Below are 20,850 nucleotides of genomic sequence, written 5' to 3'. Positions count from 1 at the left end.
GTCCATCTAGTCAAGGCTATGGTTTTTCTAGTGGTCATGTATGGATGTGAGAGTTGGACTGTGAAGAAAGCTGAGCACCAAAGAACTGATGCTTTTGAACTGTGGTGTTGGAGAAGACTCTTGACAGTCCCTTGGACTGCAAGGACATCCAACCAGTCCATTCTGAAGGAGGTCAGCCCTGGGATTTCTTTGGAAGGAATGATGCTAAAGCTGAAACTCCAGTACTTTGGCCACCTCATGCGAAGAGTTGACTCATTGGAAAAGACCCTGATGCTGGGAGGGATTGGAGGCAGGAGGAGAAGGGGACGAAAGAGGATGAGATAGCTGGATGGCATCACCGGCTCGATGGACATGAGTATGAGTGAACTCTGGGAGTTGGTGATGGACAGGGAGGCCTGGCGTGCTGCGATTCATGGGGTCACAGAGTCGGACATGACTGAGTGACTGAACTGAACTGCCTCAAAGCTACATTGGTAAGTATATTAAGAAACTTATGTCATGAGGTCTTAAATTTCCAAACTGAGGCAGTTTTGTAGAAAATGGAAAAGCGTCTTAAATGCTTCTGCAATCTCCTTAGTTTCTAAAGAAATTTTTAAAAAAATGACTATTAGTCACACCCAACACTATTTATTCAATGTTTACTACATACCAGGAGTTGTGCTAAGCACTTTGTCCCAATATCTCATTTAACCCCAAGAGTGGTATCAAGTATGAAACCAAGTATTAGCACCCTGTTTTACTAAGAAAACAATTTTTTTTAAAAAAACTGTTGGCCTTAGAGATGATCTGGACCAATGTTCTCATTTTACATTAAAAAAAAAAAAACAAAAAACACCAAAACCACAAGAGGAACAGAACATTAACAGGTAGTTATCTGGTAAAAAGAATAAAAGCATATAGAAAAAATATATACAACCAAAGGCAAAGTCTTAGGAAAACGTCTAACTTCCCTAAAAAATTATCAGAATTCAAGTTATTATACTATCTCAAAGAGATACATGTCTTCCTATGCTATATCATGGGGACAACCTAAGTGTCCATGAACAGATAAATAAAGAGAATTTGGTTCTAAGTGGCTGTGAGACTGCTTCATCAAATATAGGCCCATAGAGGCCGAGAAAGCAACCTCATGAACAGCTAACCAAAATGGAACTCATCTATCAATTTCCTAATATATCTCCCTTTTGGTTCAGCATCTCAATTATCCACAGGATTATACTTAGAAGAAAACAAAACTCCAGAATTTACTGCCTAGCTTTATATCACTGTTATTTTTACTTTTCCTTTTAACTCAACTACAAGTGCTAATAAGTAGCAAAAGTGATTTGCACTTATCCTTTTTTACTGGTTAAACAAAGAATACAGGTTTTGGAATCAATCAGACAATATTTGCTTTACCATTTACCACCTGTGCATCCTAAAACAAGTTATGATTATTAACCTTCAAAACAAACCCTGCTACTAGAAGCAAGGTGTCTTCTTGTTTTATTATGAAACATCCATATTAAAAAAGTGAGGAATTGATCGACATGTCTGCTGTGGTAAGACACCTTAGCCTACTGGAAATTCCCTAGTCTGACTTTCCTTGAAACAGAGATTCCACTTGAAGCAGAGAGATGCCTAATTAACGTTCTGCTTTCAATACATTCTTAATGGAGGAAGAGAACTCCAAGGCTTCCAATAAGGAAAGGGCAAAATGAAAGGGGAGAAGCGTACAGAAATCAAAGCAGACGACGAAGTCCAAGGGAGCTTCCCTCTAAAATCTCAGCAGAGAGTCAGGTATAATGATGACTGAAACAAGCCAGACCAAAAGAACACAGACTGCATCATTTCATTTCTGCAAAATCCAGTAATGGGGGAAAAGTAGGCTGCAGTGATGGGAGTGAGAACAGTAGTTACTTCCAGGCAGAGGGGAGAAGGATTCTGTCTGGAAAGGGAGCTAAGGAGCCTTCTGGGATGCAGAAAATATTCTGTGTCTTGATCCAAGAGGTGGTTGCATGAGTGCAAACGTGTAAACCTTCAGGGGGCTTGCACTTAATATCTGGGCACTTTAAATGTATTAATACCTCAGAAAAAACTGAGGGGACTAGGGGGGTCAAGCCAGGACAAGGCCCATAAAATCCTGTAAGATTCTGTAAACTTTATTTTTTTCATCTTTTTAAACTTTCTGTTGCCTATGACCTGTTTCTCTGTGGTGAGAGGCAGTAATGTGTTACAGAGGAAGCTCAGTATTCCTTCATAAGTAGCTAGGAAGGTGGAAGCTGGACAGTCTTTGGGACCTTCTGTGCCTCAGGGGCCAGAAACTGAAAGAAAAGAGTGAACACTGGTGGTCAAGTGCCTGACACGAGGATGGGAGGACACGGGCAGTGAGAGCCTGACACGAGGACATAGGCGGTGAGGGCCTGACAGGAGGACACGGGCAGTGAGGGCCTGACTGAGGACAGGAGGACACGGGTGGTGAGGGCCTGACAGGAGGACACGGGCGGTGAGGGCCTGACACGAGGACATAGGTAGTGAGGGCCTGACAGGAGGACACGGGCAGTGAGGGCCTGACTGAGGACAGGAGGACAGGGGTGGTGAGGGCCTGACAGGAGGACACGGGCGGTGAGGGTCTGACTGAGGACAGGAGGACACGGGTGGTGAGGGCCTGACTGAGGACAGGAGGACACGGGCAGTGAGGGTCTGACTGAGGACAGGAGGACACGGGCGGTGAGGGCCTGACTGAGGACAGGAGGACACGGGCAGTGAGGGTCTGACTGAGGACAGGAGGACACGGGCGGTGAGGGTCTGACAGGCAATAAGCCCCGCGGGTTCTGCCCTCTTACTGGTGTTAATAATTCATCTACATACCATAATATAATCCATGATGTGCTGCAGGTACTTGTTAATCTTTATCCTTCTTAGTTAAAAATATCCTCATTCTTCCAACTGAATTTTTGGAAATTATTTCCTTCCAAATTAATCTGATTATGAAATCTAACCTCAGGCACGAGAAACCTAAAGTCTACCATAACCATGCTTTACTCTCGACAACCCCGAGGGAAAAACTGTGTGTTGTATTATGTGAAGCTGTCCACACTCATTTTATAGCTTTCATTAACTGTTAGAACCACGCGCTGTGCTCCTCTGACACATTTATGGAAGATGTTTGCGAAAGTCACAAAGAAGGGGGTACGTGAAACCAATGAACAAACAAATCTAGTCAACCAATCCTTTACAGTCCCACCATTCAACAAAAGAAAAAAGGTGATGTAATGGTCTAAGACAAAGGAAGTATAATGAGCAAGGCCCTGTAACACACCCGCTACCTAAGTGGATGATCCCATTCTCACCTTTGTCACGATCATAGAGTAAATCTTCTGTTGAGCAGGGGCTGCCGTCCTGGGATTCCGGGGGACAGAAGGGAGAGACACAGGGTGAGTGACTGCTGCAGCTGCTGCTGCGCTCCTGCACAGAGGGGGTCTGCGTGTCGATGCTTCGAGTGCTGCTGCTCCGGTAGTGAGCAGGGAGGGGGGCTCTCCGACCATCAGGGATGTCCAAAGGCTGGAAGAGCAGCAACCACCAGAGTCAGTGACGGTTTATACACTTCATCCATACAGAAAGCACATGCTGTTTCTTTTGATTTCACTCTTCACTATTATTGCCAGCATAGCTGATTCTTCAGAGAATAAAGATACCTATCTTAGGTCATCATTTCTGCCGGTTACCTTTAGGTCAGTACTCTCAGGAATACTCCTCTAGGACAGGGGCGTCCTTTATCACTGGATCCTAATGCCTGGCACTGTGCCTGGCAGACAGCAGACACTCAATAAACATTTGTCCAAAGAATTAGTCAAACTGCTCCAGAAATCACTTTGACTTGCTAATAAGAAAAGAGAAATCTCATATTCAAAGGTATGGATTTCCATTTTTCATTCTTTCTTTTTTTCCTTTTACAAGCCAGCAACAGGTTTTGCAGGTTACCCAAAGTATCTAATAAACAGACTTATTCTAGTAGAACTGAGTGGAAGATATTAATATAACTGAACAATTCTACTAATTTGGTATCCAACTGAGTAGGACTACTAATGAATTTTGCCGAGTTCTAATGCATTGTTCTGAGTGGCAAAAATAAACAGAAATGAAATTATAATTGTAGACTCATATATGAATCATATATTTTCAACCTAAAAAGACCCTAGACCTCATCAGTACAGTGTCTTCACCAATAAAGAACTTATAGAGCTCCTGCTGACATAATCATTTAAATGGCATCAGAGCTTCTGACTCTTTCTACTTTGCTTCTGCTGTAAAGATGTATACTCACCAGCAAGCTAACAAAGTGAGGTCAACAAATACAATGTATATATTAACCATTTACAGTATTTTTGTTATTATATAGACAAGGATGAAATGCTGGGAAAAAAGAACCAGTATATGCTTAGTTTATTTACAACTTATTTTCACTATTTACAGGCTATCACTCCTGAGGTTTGTCATTTCAGAGATTTTAGAAACACTGTCAGATGGAAAATGACTTAAGGTAAAACATGAGACTCAAAGAGTATCAGTTTTTTCTGTAACAAGTAAAGGCCAAAACCTAAAATGAAAACTATGCCATCTTTACAACCTGACAATGACCATGCTACTATTAAGAAAATAGCCACTTATGGAACATTAATTCATTCTGTAACAAATAACAAAAGTAAAATTTTCCAACTTAGGAAAGAAATATTCCCAAAGATATATGAATTTACTTGGTCAAATGCTATTACATTATTTTCTTTTATTTAACTAAATTTAGATTTTAATTACAACTCTGCACTAAATTCTAAGAAATCATTGATGCAGGGTTTTTTTCTTTTTTGACAAAATTATATGATAGATGTGGGATTTTTTCAGAACGGCCCATCAAGATCATTTTGGAAAATACATGAGGCCTTTATGACAGAGGTCTTTCTTAAAATATATATTTAAGTCGACGAAAATCTTACTTTAATAAAATGTCAATATTGGTAATCAGTAAAATAATGTATCAATTTGTAATTAAAAAATTTAAGAATCTGAGTTATGTTTTACTCATATCCTATTTGATAAACACAATTTTTCTGTAGTCCCACTTCTGAATCTATAACTGGATAATACATACCAATTTCCTTAACCAACTTCTGTTTTGTTGGGGAGAGGGTTCAGAGAATTAGAATAACAAGACAGATTTTAGAGGTTTACATATTTACACAAAATAATGATGGAAATTATAAAGGCTTAGAACATTGATATACTTAGGAAGCTACTGGCAGGCTCACCTGCCAAGATGATAACATTTTGATTTATTAAAACTTTGAGGCACATTTAATCGTAAATCTAAAATTTCTTAAAATTAATATTTTAGTTATTACTGTGTTGGTTACCCCAAAGTAATTCTGAAATGTCTACTGTGAAATTAGAATATGACTTATTTAAAACCAGAATTACATCAGTATATTTAATTTTCTAATATAGTTTTGCTTAGCAGTTCTTAAAGAATTAGCAAATGTGACTGATTATCTCATCTTGAAAAAATCTGACCAATTTTACTTTCTTACATTACTGTTCTTAAATGTCACATAATGTATAAAGGAAACATTTTAATGGTATGCACAGCTAAGCTAAGAGCACAATTTCTAAAGGGTTCCTTTCTGGCCTAATGAATATAACGTAAAAATTTAACTCTTAGGGAGAGTAAAATGGCACAACCTTTTGGGATGGTAATTTTAGCAGTATTAATCAAAATTTAAAATGTGCAAATGCTCTGACCTAGCAATTTCACTGCCTGGAAATTGTCTGCCAAGAGTACACTGTGTTTTCTAAAGCACTGCTTATGATGACAAAAACTGACAACAGTCTAAATGTCCACCAGTAGGGGACTTTTAAATTAGGGTACATTCATGCAATGATTCAACATATATTAGCATACAGGCATATATTTGGAAGAATAGACAGTAAATTATGATTAGTGCTCATATTTGCTAAGCAATATTGAAAGTTGGAAAAAGGATTTTTTAATCAATTTTATAAATATAAAATTATGTGAATTTTGAGATGAACTCTAATCAGTGTTTAAAATCTACACATTATTTGAAGGAATCAGATACACATTTGACATAAATCATATTTTAGTTCTAAAAAACCATCAGAGAGATAATTAAGCCAAAAGCTACTTGATGTTTTCTTTTGTTGAATATACCTTTAAAATGTGGTCAAATATAGGTTGATGTATAGGAGTGTCCAGATTTCTGTTCTGGGACAGAGATAGTTTATAAAGTATTTTTGATTAATTCAAATGGATGCAAGGCTTAAATATATGTGAAAACTAACACCATAAAACCCTAAGAGGAAAACACAAGACTAAATCATTGTGACCTTAGATTAGGCAATATTTTCTTAGCTATGCACAGTGAAAAAGACAACCCACAGAATGGGAGGTATTTTCAAATCATCTATCTAATAAGGACTTCTTATCTAGAAAGTAAGAACTTTAGACCTTTTACATTTCAATAGTAAAAAGACAGCCTAATTTTGAAATGAGGCAAATAATCTAAATAGACAGTTTTCCAAAGAAGATATATAGTAGTTAACACCATAATGAGGTACCACTTCACACCCATCAGAATGGCTATAATAAAAAAGGTAATTACAAGTGTTGCTGAAGATGGAGAAATCGGAACTCACATACACTGCTGGTGGGTATGTAAAGATACAGAGTGGCTCCTTTGGAAAACAATCTGGCAGTTTCTCAAAAGGTTAATCAAAGAGCTACCATACTAGCAATTCCACTTCTAGGTATATGCTCAAGAGAAATGAAAATGTCATGTTCACCCAAAAACTTGTATACGAAGTTTTTTTTCATGGCAGCATTATTTTTAACAGACAAAAAGTAGAAATAATGCAAATGTTCATCAATTAATGACTGGATAATAAAACCTGTATGAGTGAATACTATTCGGCAGTAAAAAGGAATAAAGTACAGATACATGCTACACTATAAATGAACCTTACTTCAGCCTTAAAAACCTTAATCTGAGTGAGAAAGGCCTGATACAAGGGCCCTGTATTGCATGACTACATCTACATGAAATATCCAGAACAGGCCAATTCACAGACCAAGTACATGAGTGGTTGTCTCACTGGGGGAAAAGGAAGAGATGACTGCTAAAAAGTACGGAGTTTCTTTTGGGGGTGATGAAAAAGCTGTAAAGTTGATTGTGGTATTGACTGCATAACTGTGAACATGTAAAAACCACTGTACACTTTTAGTGGGTAAATTGTATGGTATGTGAATTATATCTAATAAAGCTGTAACAAAAAAGACTGAGATACTTCACAGTGTTAAAGAAAAAAGGGGTTCAAACATCCCATATACCCTTACCTTGGACACGTCCTCCTTGCCATTATTTTCTTTAATGAATACCTTTTCTAATTCGGGACTTATTCCTTCTACATTGCAGGGCACACGTGAAACAGATGATTTTGGCACAGATATATTTGACAGCGGCATAGGGACTGATCTTGATCCAGTAGCCTACAAAACATAAGGTAAGGTGGTATCGAATTATTTGTGGATGAAGAAATTATGAACTAAAGAGCAAGGTAAATCTTAAAACAGAAACTCAGTGAGCAGTTATTTTGACATTTCAAATACAATATAAATTCAGGTACACAAACAGCAATTTAGGTTCCAAAGTAAGAAGTAAGGTCAAAATTACAGAGTCAAAATAATCTTTTATGGAAGTGTAAAGCTATAATTGTAAACTGTATACATTTTTTCAGCAGAATATCAGACAGAACCCTCTGTACTGTTTTTTAATTCATTTTTCTGATTTTACTGAAAAAGCACAGCTGAAATCATGTAAAATGAATGTATCATGTGACTCTTCAATTCTGCTCTATGCTTATGTGTGTGTGTTTAAACGATTTGTTCCCCACACTGTGACAATCCCCATCTAGTATTTTTCGTTTCTACTTTATCCAGAATTTAACAAAACCTTTTGGATTACTAATTAGTATGGCAACAATATCATGATAAGTTCTATAACACTCACTTAACAGCTTTAAGGCTGTTTTCAAAAGTCCTTTGGAGGACTTGTCAAAAATTAATACCCCTCATAGCTGTCTTGTGGGAGGTACCATAAAGTGGAAGTCAAGCCTGTTGATTCTCAAGGAACTTAAAGAACACAAAGGAAATTAAAAACATTAAGATGAACAAGGAAAAAAGAAAAATAATATGATCTGTACCTTAATCTGAATGGTTAAAGCTGATACACATGATTCACAATGAAGTAGACAGCTAGGCACTGAAAAATGAATATTTCCCACACACATGCTATGCTCCTGCCATTTGTGAATTGCTGCCTGCGAATGTCCTTTGTCTCATATTAACGTATGAGTTTTTTTCATATTGAAGTTGTAACTCTTTGTCATCCATTTGCTGTTTACTTTAGTATGAAATATCTTTCTTCCAGTACCTTTATGGTTTTTCATATTTAAATATTTAACCTATCATGATTTATTTTTCGGTATGTTATGAAGCAGTATTTTTTCCCACATGGTAATAAAACTGCCCCAACATTTCTCTTTGGATTCTATATTTTATTTCCTTTAAGTATTATCCAGCATTTCTCATGATGTACTCTGCATATAAGTTAAATAGGCAGAATGACAATATATAGCCTTGACATACTCCTTTTCCTATTTGGAGCCAGTCTGTTCCATGTCCAGTTCTAACTGTTGCTTCCTAACCTGCATATAGGTTTCTCAGGAGGCAGGTCAGGTGGTCAGGTATTCCCATCTCTTTCAGAATTTTCCACAGTTGATTGTGATCCACACAGTCAAAGGCTTTGGCATAGTCAATAAAGCAGAAATAGATGTTTTACTGGCACTCTCTTGCTTTTTTGATGATCCAGCAGATTTTGGAAATTTGATCTCTGGTTCCTCTGCCTTTTCTAAAACCAGCTTGAACATCTGGAAGTTCACAGTTCACGTATTGCTGAAGCCTGGCTTGGAGAATTTTGAGCATTACTTTACTAGCGTGTGAGAGGAGTGCAATTGTGCAGTAGTTTGAGCATTCTTTGGCATTGCCTTTCTTTGGGATTGGAAGGAAAACTGACCTTTTCCAGTCCTGTGGCCACTGTTGAGTTTTCCAAATTTGCTGGCATATTGAGTGTCGCACTTTCACAGCATCATCTTTCAGGATTTGAAATAGCTCAACTGAAATTCCATCACCTCCACTAGCTTTGTTCATAGTGATGCTTTCTAAGGCCCACTTCACATTCCAGGATGTCTGGCTCTAGGTGAGTGATCACACCATCGTGATGCAGACTACATCATGAGAAACACTGGGCTGGAAGAAGCACAAGCTGGAATCAAGATTGCCAGGAGAAATATCAATAACCTCAGATATGCAGATGACACCACCCTTGCGGCAGAAAGTGAAGAGGAACTAAAAAGCCTCTTGAGGAAAGTGAAAGTGGAGAGTGAAAAAGTTGGCTTAAAGCTCAACATTCAGAAAACAAAGATCATGGCATCTGGTCCCATCACTTCATGGGAAATAGATGGGGAAATAGTGGAAACAGTGTCAGACTTTTGGGGCTCCAAAATCGTTGCAGATGGTGACTGCAGCCATGAAATTAAAAGACCCTTACTCCTTGGAAGAAAAGTTATGACCAACCTAGATAGCATATTGAAAAGCAGAGACATTACTTGGCCAACAAAGGTCCGTCTAGTCAAGGCTATGGTTTTTCCAGTGGTCATGTATGGATGAGAGAGTTGGACTGTGAGGAAAGCTGAGTGCTGAAGAATTGATGCTTCTGAACTGTGGTGTTGGAGAAGACTCTTGAGAGTCCCTTGGACTGCAAGGAGATCCAACCAGTCCATTCTGAAGGAGATCAGCCCTGGGATTTCTTTGGAAGGAATGATGCTGAAGTTGAAACTCCAGTACTTTGGCCACTTCATGCAAAGAGTTGACTCACTGGAAAAGACTCTGATGCTGGGAGGGATTGGGGGCAGGAGGAGAAGGGGACGACAGAGGATGAGATGGCTGGATGGCATCACTGACTTGATGGATGCGAGTCTGAGTGAACTCTGGGAGTTGGTGATGAACAGGGAGGCCTGGTGTGCTGCGATTCATGGGGTCGCAACGAGTCAGACATGACTGAGCAACTGAACTGAACTGAAAGTATTATCTGACAATCTCTATTCAGAGGTCCACTTTAACTGCTATAATTTTACAACAATTACATTTTGCATTCTGGTATCCAGTAGGGAAAGCCTTTTCAAATTTTGTTTTTAACTGACATTACTTTTCCACATTAACACTGAAAATAACTTTTAAAGTAATAAAACAATTCATTTTGCAGTTCCATTGGAACTCAATTCGTACATTAATTTTGGGCAAATGACTATTTGAAAAATACTGAGTCCTCCCATGTATGAATGACTTCCCATTTATCTCTATTGTATATTTCATATCCTCAATAAGGTTTGCATATTTCTTTTAAGTTCTAGGCATTTTATATTTTTCACCAGATATATACTAACATGCTATTTGGTTTCCACCCCAGTTCCTGACACAAAGTTCCTGACTTCTTGTAATTTCCTGAGGGATGGGGGCATTAGGAGCATCTTTCATTCAGATATTTGGTTTCTGACACTGATCCTGACAGATAGCTCCTAAACCCCTTGGGATTTCCTAAGTGATAGGACCAAGAGTCTTTCATTCTAATGAGGTGACTCTTAGTGGGTTCCTGAATAGGTTCAGAATGGGGTGCTGGTCTCTAAAAAGAATCCATGACTAGAAGCTTGGAACTTCCAGTCCCACCTCTGGTGAGAGGAGAGGGAGCATGCCTATGTGATGAAGCCTCCAAAAATCCCAGCACTGTGGGTCAGACAGTTTTCAGGTTGGTGAACATATATCCATGTATCACGAGGGCGGCACACACCAACTCCATGCCAGCAGAAATTCTTACATTTGAGTTACTGCCAGACTTTGCCCTGTGAACCTCCTCATCCTGCTGTTCATTTTGTTGTTCAGTCACTCGGTCATGTCCGACTCTTTGCAATGCCATGGACTGCAGCACAGCAGGCTCCCCTGTCCTTCACCATCTCCTGGAGCTTGCTCAAACTCATGTCCTTTGAGTCGGTGATGTCATCCAACAGTCTTATCCTCTGTCCCCTTCTCCTCCTGCCTTCAATCTTTCCCAGCATCAGGGTCTTTTCTAATGAGTTGGCTCTTTGCATCCTGGGCCAAAGGATTGGAGCTTCAGCATCAATCCTTCCAATGAATACTGAGGATTGATTTCCTTTAGGATTGACTGGTTTGATCTTGCAGTCCAAGGGACTCTCAAGAGTCTTCTCCAAAACCACGGTTCAAAAGCATCAATTCTTTGGCGCTCAGCCTTCTTTATGGTCCAACTCTCACATCCATACATGACTACTGGAAAAACCATACCTTTGACTAGAGGGACCTTTGTTGGAAAACTAATGCTTCTGGTCTTTAATACGCTGTCTAGGTATTTCATAGCTTTTCTTCCAAGGAGCAAGCATCTTTTAATTTCATGGTGCAGTCCCCATCTGCAGTGATTTTGAAACCCAAGAAAATAAACTTTGTCACTATTTCCACTTTTTCCCCTTCTATTTGCCATGAAGTGATGGGACCGGATGCCATGATTTTTGTTTTCTGAATGTTGAGCTTTAAGCCAACTTTTTAACTCTTCACTTTCACTTTCATCAAGAGGCTTTTTAGTTCCTCTTCACTTTCTGCCATAAGGGTGGCGTCATCTGCATGTCTGAAGTTACTGATATTTCCCCTTACCATCTTGATTCCAGCTTGTGTTTCATCCAGCCTGGCATTTTGCATGATGTACTCTGCATATAAGTTAAATAAGCAGGTGACAATATACAGCCTTGTCGTTCTCCTTTCCCAATGTGGAACCAGTCCATTGTTCCATGTCCAGTTCTAACTGCTGCTTCTTGACATGCATACAGGTTCTGCAGGAGGCAGGCAAGGTGACCACAGGCAGGTATCAGACCAGGCTCCTAAGGTCTGATATTCCCTCTCTTGCAGAATTTTCCACAGTTTGTTGTGATCTACAGGGTCAAAGTCTTTAGCGTAGTCAGTGAAGCAGAAGTAGATGTTTTTTTCTGGAATTCTCTTGCTTTTTCTGTGATCCAGTGCATGTTGGCAATTTGATCTCTGGTTCCTCTGCCTTTTCTAAATCCAGCTTGAACATGTGGGAATTCTCGGTTCACATACTGTTGGAGCCTAGCTTGGAGAATTTTGAGCATTACTTTGCTAGCATGTGAGGTGAGTGCAAGTGTGTGGAAGTTTATTCTTCGGCATTGCCCTGTTCCAGTCCTGTGGCCACTGCTGAGTTTTCCAAATTTGTTCATCTGTATGGATCCGTTATATCCTTTGTAACAAACAAGTAAATGTACTTCTCTGAGTATTTTGAGCCCTTACAGCAAGTTACTGAACCTGAAGACAGGGTTGTCAGAATCCCTTCTTTATTACTGGTAGGTCAAAAGTACAGATGATGACCTGGAACTTTCAACTGGCATCTGACCAGGGGCAATTTCATGGGGTGGAGTTCTTAATCTGTGGGGTCAATGCTAACTCCAGGTAGTCAGTGTTATAACTGAATTGTAGGATGCCTGGTTGGTGTCTAAAGAGTTAGATAATTCATTAGTTGGTGTGGAAAAAACCCCACACCTAAGGTGTCAGGAATGTTATAAGTAGAAGGAACAGTATTTTACCTTTACCAGTACAGGAGAAAATAATAGATTTTTATGTGTCTATATTTTATCCACTTATTAAGTTCTCAATCTTTTTATTGTGAGAAATTATAATCATAATTAACAGAATACCTAATAGATGTACATAATCCAGCTCCAAAACTTATTAACATTTTCTAATCTTACTTCATCTAAACAACCACTTGCTTTTGTTCCTGGAGTATTAACACACATTCTAGACTTCATATTTCATCTATAAGTATTTCAGTATGTATAGCAAGATAATTATTTTTAGATAACCACAATGCCAAAAAAAAATCAATGTAAATTGGGAACAAGTGTATAAATCTTTTCTTGTTAATCAGTAAGTCAATAGATATACAGGAAAGGTGCTCTAAATAACAAATAAGAATGAATGGTATATTAATTCTAGCAGATTAAGAAGAAAAAAAGGAAGGCATATGTGAATTTTCTCTTGAAATGTCTGCAATGTTTTACAGCTCTGATGAAGTATAACTGGCATACAGTAAAATCCTCCCATTTTAAGTATGTAATTCTTTGAGCTTTGTAAATGTATGCAGTCATCCAATTATCAGTATAATCACATTTTAGAAACTTCTATCGTCCAAAAAAATGTCTCTAGGGCTTTTCTACAGTCAGCTTTTCTAATACTTTTCTAAAAGGCAACATTTTGCCTTTTTGAAGATGTACGGTAATGTAGCCTTTTGCTTCTGACTTTTTTAACTGGCATGATGTTCTGAGATTCAGCCAAGTTGTCATAAATACCATCAGTTCCTTCTTTTTACTGCTGAATAGTATTACACTGTATGGATGTATGAAGTGCTGTTTATCTATTCACCAGTTGATGGATATTTGCTGCTTTCCATGTTTTGAGTTTTATAAATGCTGCTGCCATGAACATTGATATAGATGTCTCTGTGTAGACATTATGTTTTATTTCTCATGAACAGATACCAAAGAGTAGAATTCCTGAGCTGTGTGGTCAGCGTATGTTAACTTCTTCAGAAAATGCCAAACTTCTTACCAAAGTAGCTGTACCATTTTGTGTTCCCACCAGCAATGTGTAGCTGTTCTGATTGTTTCACATCCTCATCAATACTTGGTATTGCCAGTATTTTCCATTTCATCCTATCATTAGTTTTAGTAGTTTAACAAATTCACTTTAATTTTCTAAATATACAACAATATCACAAATAGTGATAAGATTCCTTTTTCTTACTGCTCTGTCTAGAACCTCTAAACTACTAGCAAATAACATCAATAATTACAGACATCTATGACTTAACTTTTATTTTTAACAGAAATACTTTCAGTATTTTACTGTTAGGATCTCACCACATTTGCAGGTAGTTACATTAGGAAGTATCCTATTTTAAAATAAGTTTTTATCACATATGGATACTGAGTTTTAATCAAGTGTTATTCAGCATCTGCTTTGACTTTCTAATGCAATGAACTAACAATGCATTTCCTAATGCTGAACCATCCTTACATTTGTGAAAAACCCCTAATTAAAAAATTTTTTGATATGCAACTTGGGCTGCTTCTGCTATATTACTATATTTGATTTACTAAAATTTACATTAATATTTGTAAGTAAATTTAGAATATCATTTCCTAAATTTTGCTCCATAGGATGTATCAGTACAAGTTTGGTAGGGTGGGGGGACAAAAACACTAATTCTCAGTTTCTTCATAAGTAAAGTGGGGTAAAATATACAAAGTGACCAGAGATAGATGGGTTAAGGTACTATTAGAAGATTAAATAAGAAAATGCCCAGAGTTGCTTAGTCAGTGAATGAGCTAGGATTTCTGTCCAGGACACTACCAATCATCCTTGAGACCATTATACTCTGTCTGTTATTAAAAGATTATACATATGGCTAAAACAAAAACATTTTTTTATAAAAAACACTGTAATTTAATCAAGCTAGAGATATACATTAATTTTTTATCCTAAAAGGATGGAGTCTTCCTTACAATGAACCCTTTGAAAGGAATTATTCCAATCTGGACGAGTTGTTAGCCTACCTGAGTGTGACTGATTGCTATATGGTTGCCATGGAGAGGTGACTGACGATCTTTCTCCTTACTGTGCCGACTACTCTGTTTACTACGCTGTAGTTGCTGCCTCAGTTTGGCAATCTGCTTTGGGGAGAGGGAAAGAGAAGGAAGAAGAGAACAAAAGTGAATACCAAGCTTTAAGCATTTATTTTTTTAAGTTTGGATATTAAAAAATAAAAATTTTATCAAAGATTTCAAGAAGAGATATTTCATTACAATGATTTATTCTCTAATTTTTAATAGTTGAAACCATTGAAAATAAGAAATATGTGCTACAAATGCTTCACTTATACAATTTAAATAGTGTTGTTGGTTAATACATAGACTAAATTTCCCCAGATTATTTCATATTTTACCTTTGTAACACCAGAGATATCTTCCCTTCTAAGCATTTTTTCTAAGGGGTAAAAGTAGTATTTCATATGCCTACTGATTAAAGTCAAACCCAATCTCTTAATATATAGGGATCACATTAGTTTCTAAGTTCCCATCTTATATAAACAAAATTGATCTGGTATACTAATTTCTGAACATAAAAAAAAAAAATCCCATGGTGTAAATCCTTATGGCATTTAGCATTAGTTACTTGTATTTACCACCTTACTATATATTACTTTAGTCACAAAATTTTTATTTTCCAGCTTTATTGAGATATAAGTGACATATAACATTGTGTAAATTAAGGTGTGCAACATGTTGATTTGATGTTATTGTATACTGCAGAATGATGCTACTATAGCATGACAGCTCTACTCCATTACATAATTTGAGATTTATTCTCTTAGCAGCTTTGAAGTAATAACACTATTACTACCTAGAATCAAAATCGTATACTTTAGATTCCCCAGAACTCATCCATCTTGTAACTGAAAGTGTGCACCCTGTGGCTACTCCCCGTTTCCTTTACCCTTCAGTCCCCAGCAACCACCACTCAACCCTCAGTTTCTTTGAGTTTGGCTTTTCTTCTCTGGCATCACAAAGCAGTGATACCATTCAATATTTGTCTTTCTCTAACCGATTTACTTCACTTAGCATAATGCCCTCAAGGTTCATCTATATTGTTTACAAAAGGCAGGATTTCCCTCTTCCTCATTGCTGAATATATACGCCGCATCTTCTTTATCCACTTATTCACTGACAGACACTTGGCAGTAGTGACATACATTTAAAGACAAATATAACTTAGGTATTTTCCTAAATGGAATAATAATACTCCAAGGCTTAAGAGAAAAGTCATTTCTATACTATGGCTTGGAATTCATCAAACTATTAATATATTTTAGGTGCTATACAATCGTCTTAAACTGTGCCAGACCAGAAGGCAAATATACCTGAGCATTTTCAAAGGGAATCATTAGCAATTTGGGGCAAGTTACTTAATATTTTCCTTGTAGATGATGACATGAATCAATTAGTAGGTACTCCTTGAACGCTTACAATGAACCCAATTTTATGTTACTTACAAGGCAAAGTGCCAATACAAAGTAAAGTCTGTAAAATATATTGATTTTCTCAAAGACATGTTAGCAAAATGCTTACCTTGAATAACCATGGCAATAAAAAGCAAAATAGACAGTTGCTATTAAAGCCTATAAATGTTCAAGGGGAAAAGCATATGGGTTGCTGGGAAAATTTATTTTTACCTGTGGCAAACAGAAAAGAAGCAGCATGGAAGAAAATAGAGAACCTAAAAGAAAATCTATATTTTTCCTTTTAAGTAAGATCCTTAGTCTCCTCTAGTGTTTTGAAACTCTTTGTAGCTTTAAGGACATCACATACAATTTCCTTACAAAGATATACAAATGAGATTATGTTAACATTTGTGTCCCTTGCTCTCTGTTGAAATGACATCATTTTCTTCTAGACAATATTAATTTTCATGAGAAAAGGAATCAAAATTAGTTGGTAATCATTATAAACCAAGCCAGACTATGATAAAAGATAAATAGAATTTCAAATTGTACAAGTTATTTAATTAGGACAGAGGTATAAAATTAAGTGTTTTCTGAGTATTAATGATGTTTTAGTGGTGTTTCACGGAGAAGGCAATGGCACCCCACTCCAGTACTCTTGCCTGGAAAATCCCATGGATGCAGGAGCCTGGTAGGCTGCAGTCCATGGGGTCGGCAAAGAGTCAGACATGACTGAGCAACTTCACTTTCACTTTTCACTTTCATACATTGGAGAAGGAAATGGCAATCCACTCCAGTGTTCTTGCCTAGAGAATCCCAGGGACAGGGGAGCCTGGTGGGCTGCCGTCTATGGGGTCCCACAGAGTCGGACACGACTGAAGTGACTTAGCAGCAGTGGTGTTTCAAAACTGGCGTTTTAAAGAGCTTGTAGAGAAGAGCCCATAATGCTTACAGATTAATCAAAGCAGTGTGTACTTTTTCATTTTTAAAATAATCTTCAAAAAAAAATCTGAAAACTGATCAATCCTAATCAGTCTCTTTTTAAAGGGCTTTGAGATATCATAATAAACCAGAAGTTTTTGTTCTTTAACATACCATTCTTTAACATAATGATACACACCCTACTTTGCTAGGAATACCAACTTATACTATGCAGTCTTATAGTTTCCACATAATACTGTTTATCTCTGGATTATAACATTGTTATGCTTTTGTTTACAAATTAGAGATTAGAGCAAAAGGAAAGCCCATCTTACTAGATATATAATCAAAACATTACGACTCTTACTCAGGAACCATGTAGAATGAAAGCAGGGTATAATAAATCTTCCTTTGCTTCAGAATATAAGAGAGTCCCATGTTTCCTTACATGACATTCAGAAGAGTGGCTTATGTATATAACAACTGCAAATATTCTTGCCTTCCCTACTTTCACTTAGAATTCTTCTCTTCTCCCTTGGATGCTCAGGAGCCCATGGTTATCCAAAGCCATCTCTCCTCCCTAACCTCAGTACCAGCAGACACAAAGGTATCTCTGGGAGGAAGGGGCCGATGTGTGTGTTAGTCACTCAGTTGTGTCCAACTATTTGCGACCCCATAGACTGTAGCCCACCAGGCTCTTCTGTCCATGGGATTCTCCAGGCACAAATACTGGAGTGGGCTGCCATTCCCTTCTCTAGGGGATCATCCCGACCCAGGGACTGAACCCAAGTCTCCTGCACTGCAGGCAGATTCTTTACCATCTGAGCTACCAGAGAAGCCCAGGAAGGGGCTTAGGGAGTTGTACTGTCCGATCTAGTCATACACCCCCTCCTGCCTAAGGCACCCTCTCTAGTCAATCTCACGTTCCAATGTATCACCCAAAGCTCTTGGTTCTCACTTCAGTGAGTCTACTCACCCTGGTTACTACAGTGAAACTCGCATACAACCTTCCTTTATAAAGGGAACCCTGAGTTATACCAACTGGATTTCTTAAACTATAGATGAATCTTACTTGTGTTTCTAAATAGTCATTAGCAATGCTTAAGCACAAAATTAAGAATGGACCTTGAGGGTATTATACTAAGTGAAATAAGTCAGATAAAGTTAAATACTGTATGAGCTCACTCATATATGGAATCTGAAAATAAACAAACAAACAAAAAAAACAACTCAGAGAACAGCTTACTGGTTGCCAGGGGCAGAAAATGGGTGAGAATGGTCAAAGTGTACAAGCATCCAGTTATAAGATGAGTAAATCTGGGGGGTGTAATGGATAGCATAGTGACTGTGGTTAATAACAGTCTATTGTATATTTGACAGTTGCTATGAGAATAGAGCTTAAAAGTTCCTATCTTACACATACAAAAATTATAAAATTATGACGTGATGGATATGTTTACTAACCTTCTTGTGGTAGTCACTTTACAATATATACATATATCAAATTATTACGCTGCATATACCGTAAGCTTGTATGACGTTATATGTCAATTATACCTCAATAAAACTTAAAAAAAAATTAAGAGGGAAGGAGAGAGGAGCATTCTCTAAACATGAAAGGGATCTTAAGCACATGTACTCTGACATTTTAAAAAGATAGGGCATAAGTACCCCGAGGTCACAAAGAAGAAATAATAACTGTAGGGAGAAGAATTATCATAAATATTCACTAAGAAATGACTAAAATATTTGTGGAATTAGATAAAGAAAAATCAGAGACTGGTCCCACTTAAAATCTAAGAACTAGGAACACGTTTTACTGTACATTTTTGGAAACCTGGTCATATCACCCTTGTTTATTTGTAATTTTTGTCCTGATAGTTTCTCCCATATTGTTGACACTTAAAAAAAAAAAAAAAACCCTGAACTCTAAGCCTCAAAATACTAGTCGATTATTTTTGCCTCAGGTACTGAAAAGGAAGAGACAGAGGGTGATATTTCTCAAATGAATTCTACTCTATAGTAGGCAGGGAACTGAGAAATCTTAACCAGACTAAGTAGATGCAATAGGAACGGAAGCAAGATCCGAAGGAAAAAACGAGATGAGAGCTAGATTAACACCAGGAAAATGGCACTTTGCCACTCATATTTATATTATTATAAAATGAAATATTTTCTATTTTGTTCTCATTCATTTCTCAATAGAAACATGAGATAAACGCTATTATTATCCTCACTTAATAGGTGAGGAAACTGAGGGGCGGGAAGGTTAGTTTGTTGAAAGCCACACAGTTAAGTGGTGAAACAAGTACATGAACTTAAGGAAGTGGAATTCCAGAGTTTGCTCTCTTAATCACTATTCTATACTGCCTAGAGAACCAAATTAACAACTCACAAGGAGAGAAAGAATCTTCCAAAAAGACAGACAGACATATAAATAGGAAAACATACGAATGACAACAGCTGAGCTGTTAAAAGACCAAAAACAGTTACTAAAGATATTAATCCAACAAATTTTCCTGAAAATACAGTTTGAGAAGTTATAAATCTCAAGCTGTTATTCCCTGTTATGTGACAAAAGAGAATACGTGACAAACTTGAGTGCTTACAAAGACCAATGTCTCAAAAGAAAGGTTCTGCAGTATGAAACAGAGTTTACATACTATATCCTTTGTCAGTGCTCAAAGGAATTTAAAATGCAACGTACCTGCTGTAACACTAAAATAAAATTTAAAACTTAACATAAATATGAGCAAGTCATGCTGTTTTCCTTTTTTCTTTCATTTTCCAAAAGAAAAATGCTAATGAAATAACTGGGGCTTCCCTGGTAGCTCAGATGGTAAAGAATCTGCCTTCAGTGCAGGAGACCCAGGTTGGATCCCTGGGTCAGGAAGATACTCTGGAAGGGAGAAGGAAATGACAACCCACTCCAGTATTCTTGCCCGGAGAATTCCATGGACAGAGGAGCCCGGTGGACTACAGTCGGACTGCACTGTTCAGTCCTCTGATACCCAAATGCACACACACAGGCATATGTGTGTACAAACTGCACATATAAAGAACACACAGGTGTGTAAGCACATGAATAGGGAGCTGTCACCTGCACACACATCACCGGTACACATGCATGCCCATGTGCAGACTCACACCCCCACCCCAGTCAAAGAAACAGATGTTTCCATATACAGATTTATCTCCACAGATACAGCTACCTTTGGGACACTTCAGTTTTTGATACAGAAGTTTATTTACCAATAAGGTATAATTGTCAATAGAGGAATGCTGACAATAATATCAGACTAACATTGAGAAAAAAGTTCGTAAAACAACTAGATTGCACAGATATACTGTAACTATTTTACAGATGAGGAAGCCCTTTAAAAAGTAAAGTATCTTTCCCAAGGTAACACAACTAATAAACAGCAGACCCAGTCCTTTAGCCTTTATTTCATAACCTCTTTCTATTAGCTACCAGTGCTGCTGAGAGTAGTACTACATTAATGTTCACAAATAACCACTAATACCTCACTATGTATTGGCTCATAATCTCAACCACTTCGCAAAGTAACTTCCTTTCTTAATGTTGGAGATATTGCAAGATGTGAAATTGCAGTAAAGATGAACAAAAGTTTGATGTGGCAATTAACTGAATACATACTAACTTACTGATACATTTCTTTTTCAA

General features: G+C 37.6%; 1 protein-coding gene across 2 annotated transcripts in view; it reads right to left on the bottom strand.

Moving 5' to 3' along the window:
• GLCCI1 (glucocorticoid induced 1) overlaps positions 1–20,850 on the bottom strand; it is a 111,503-nt gene that overhangs the window by 15,647 nt on the left and 75,006 nt on the right. Inside the window, exons 4-6 of one of the 2 annotated variants that reach the window (XM_069587509.1) lie at positions 14,800–14,916; positions 7,388–7,540; positions 3,333–3,543 (exon numbers count right to left, since the gene is read on the bottom strand). In XM_069587509.1, the coding sequence (XP_069443610.1) occupies positions 3,333–3,543; positions 7,388–7,540; positions 14,800–14,916 (481 nt within the window). The remainder of the gene's footprint in view (positions 1–3,332; positions 3,544–7,387; positions 7,541–14,799; positions 14,917–20,850) is intronic. The other variant, XM_069587510.1, reaches the window with a different exon arrangement.

Source organism: Ovis canadensis, chromosome 4 (assembly GCF_042477335.2).
Source record: "Ovis canadensis isolate MfBH-ARS-UI-01 breed Bighorn chromosome 4, ARS-UI_OviCan_v2, whole genome shotgun sequence".
In the NCBI taxonomy this organism is placed as follows: Eukaryota; Metazoa; Chordata; class Mammalia; order Artiodactyla; family Bovidae; genus Ovis; species Ovis canadensis.
The sequence above is the reverse complement of the archived record's forward strand: the minus strand, read 5'-3'. Positions and strand labels throughout refer to the sequence as shown.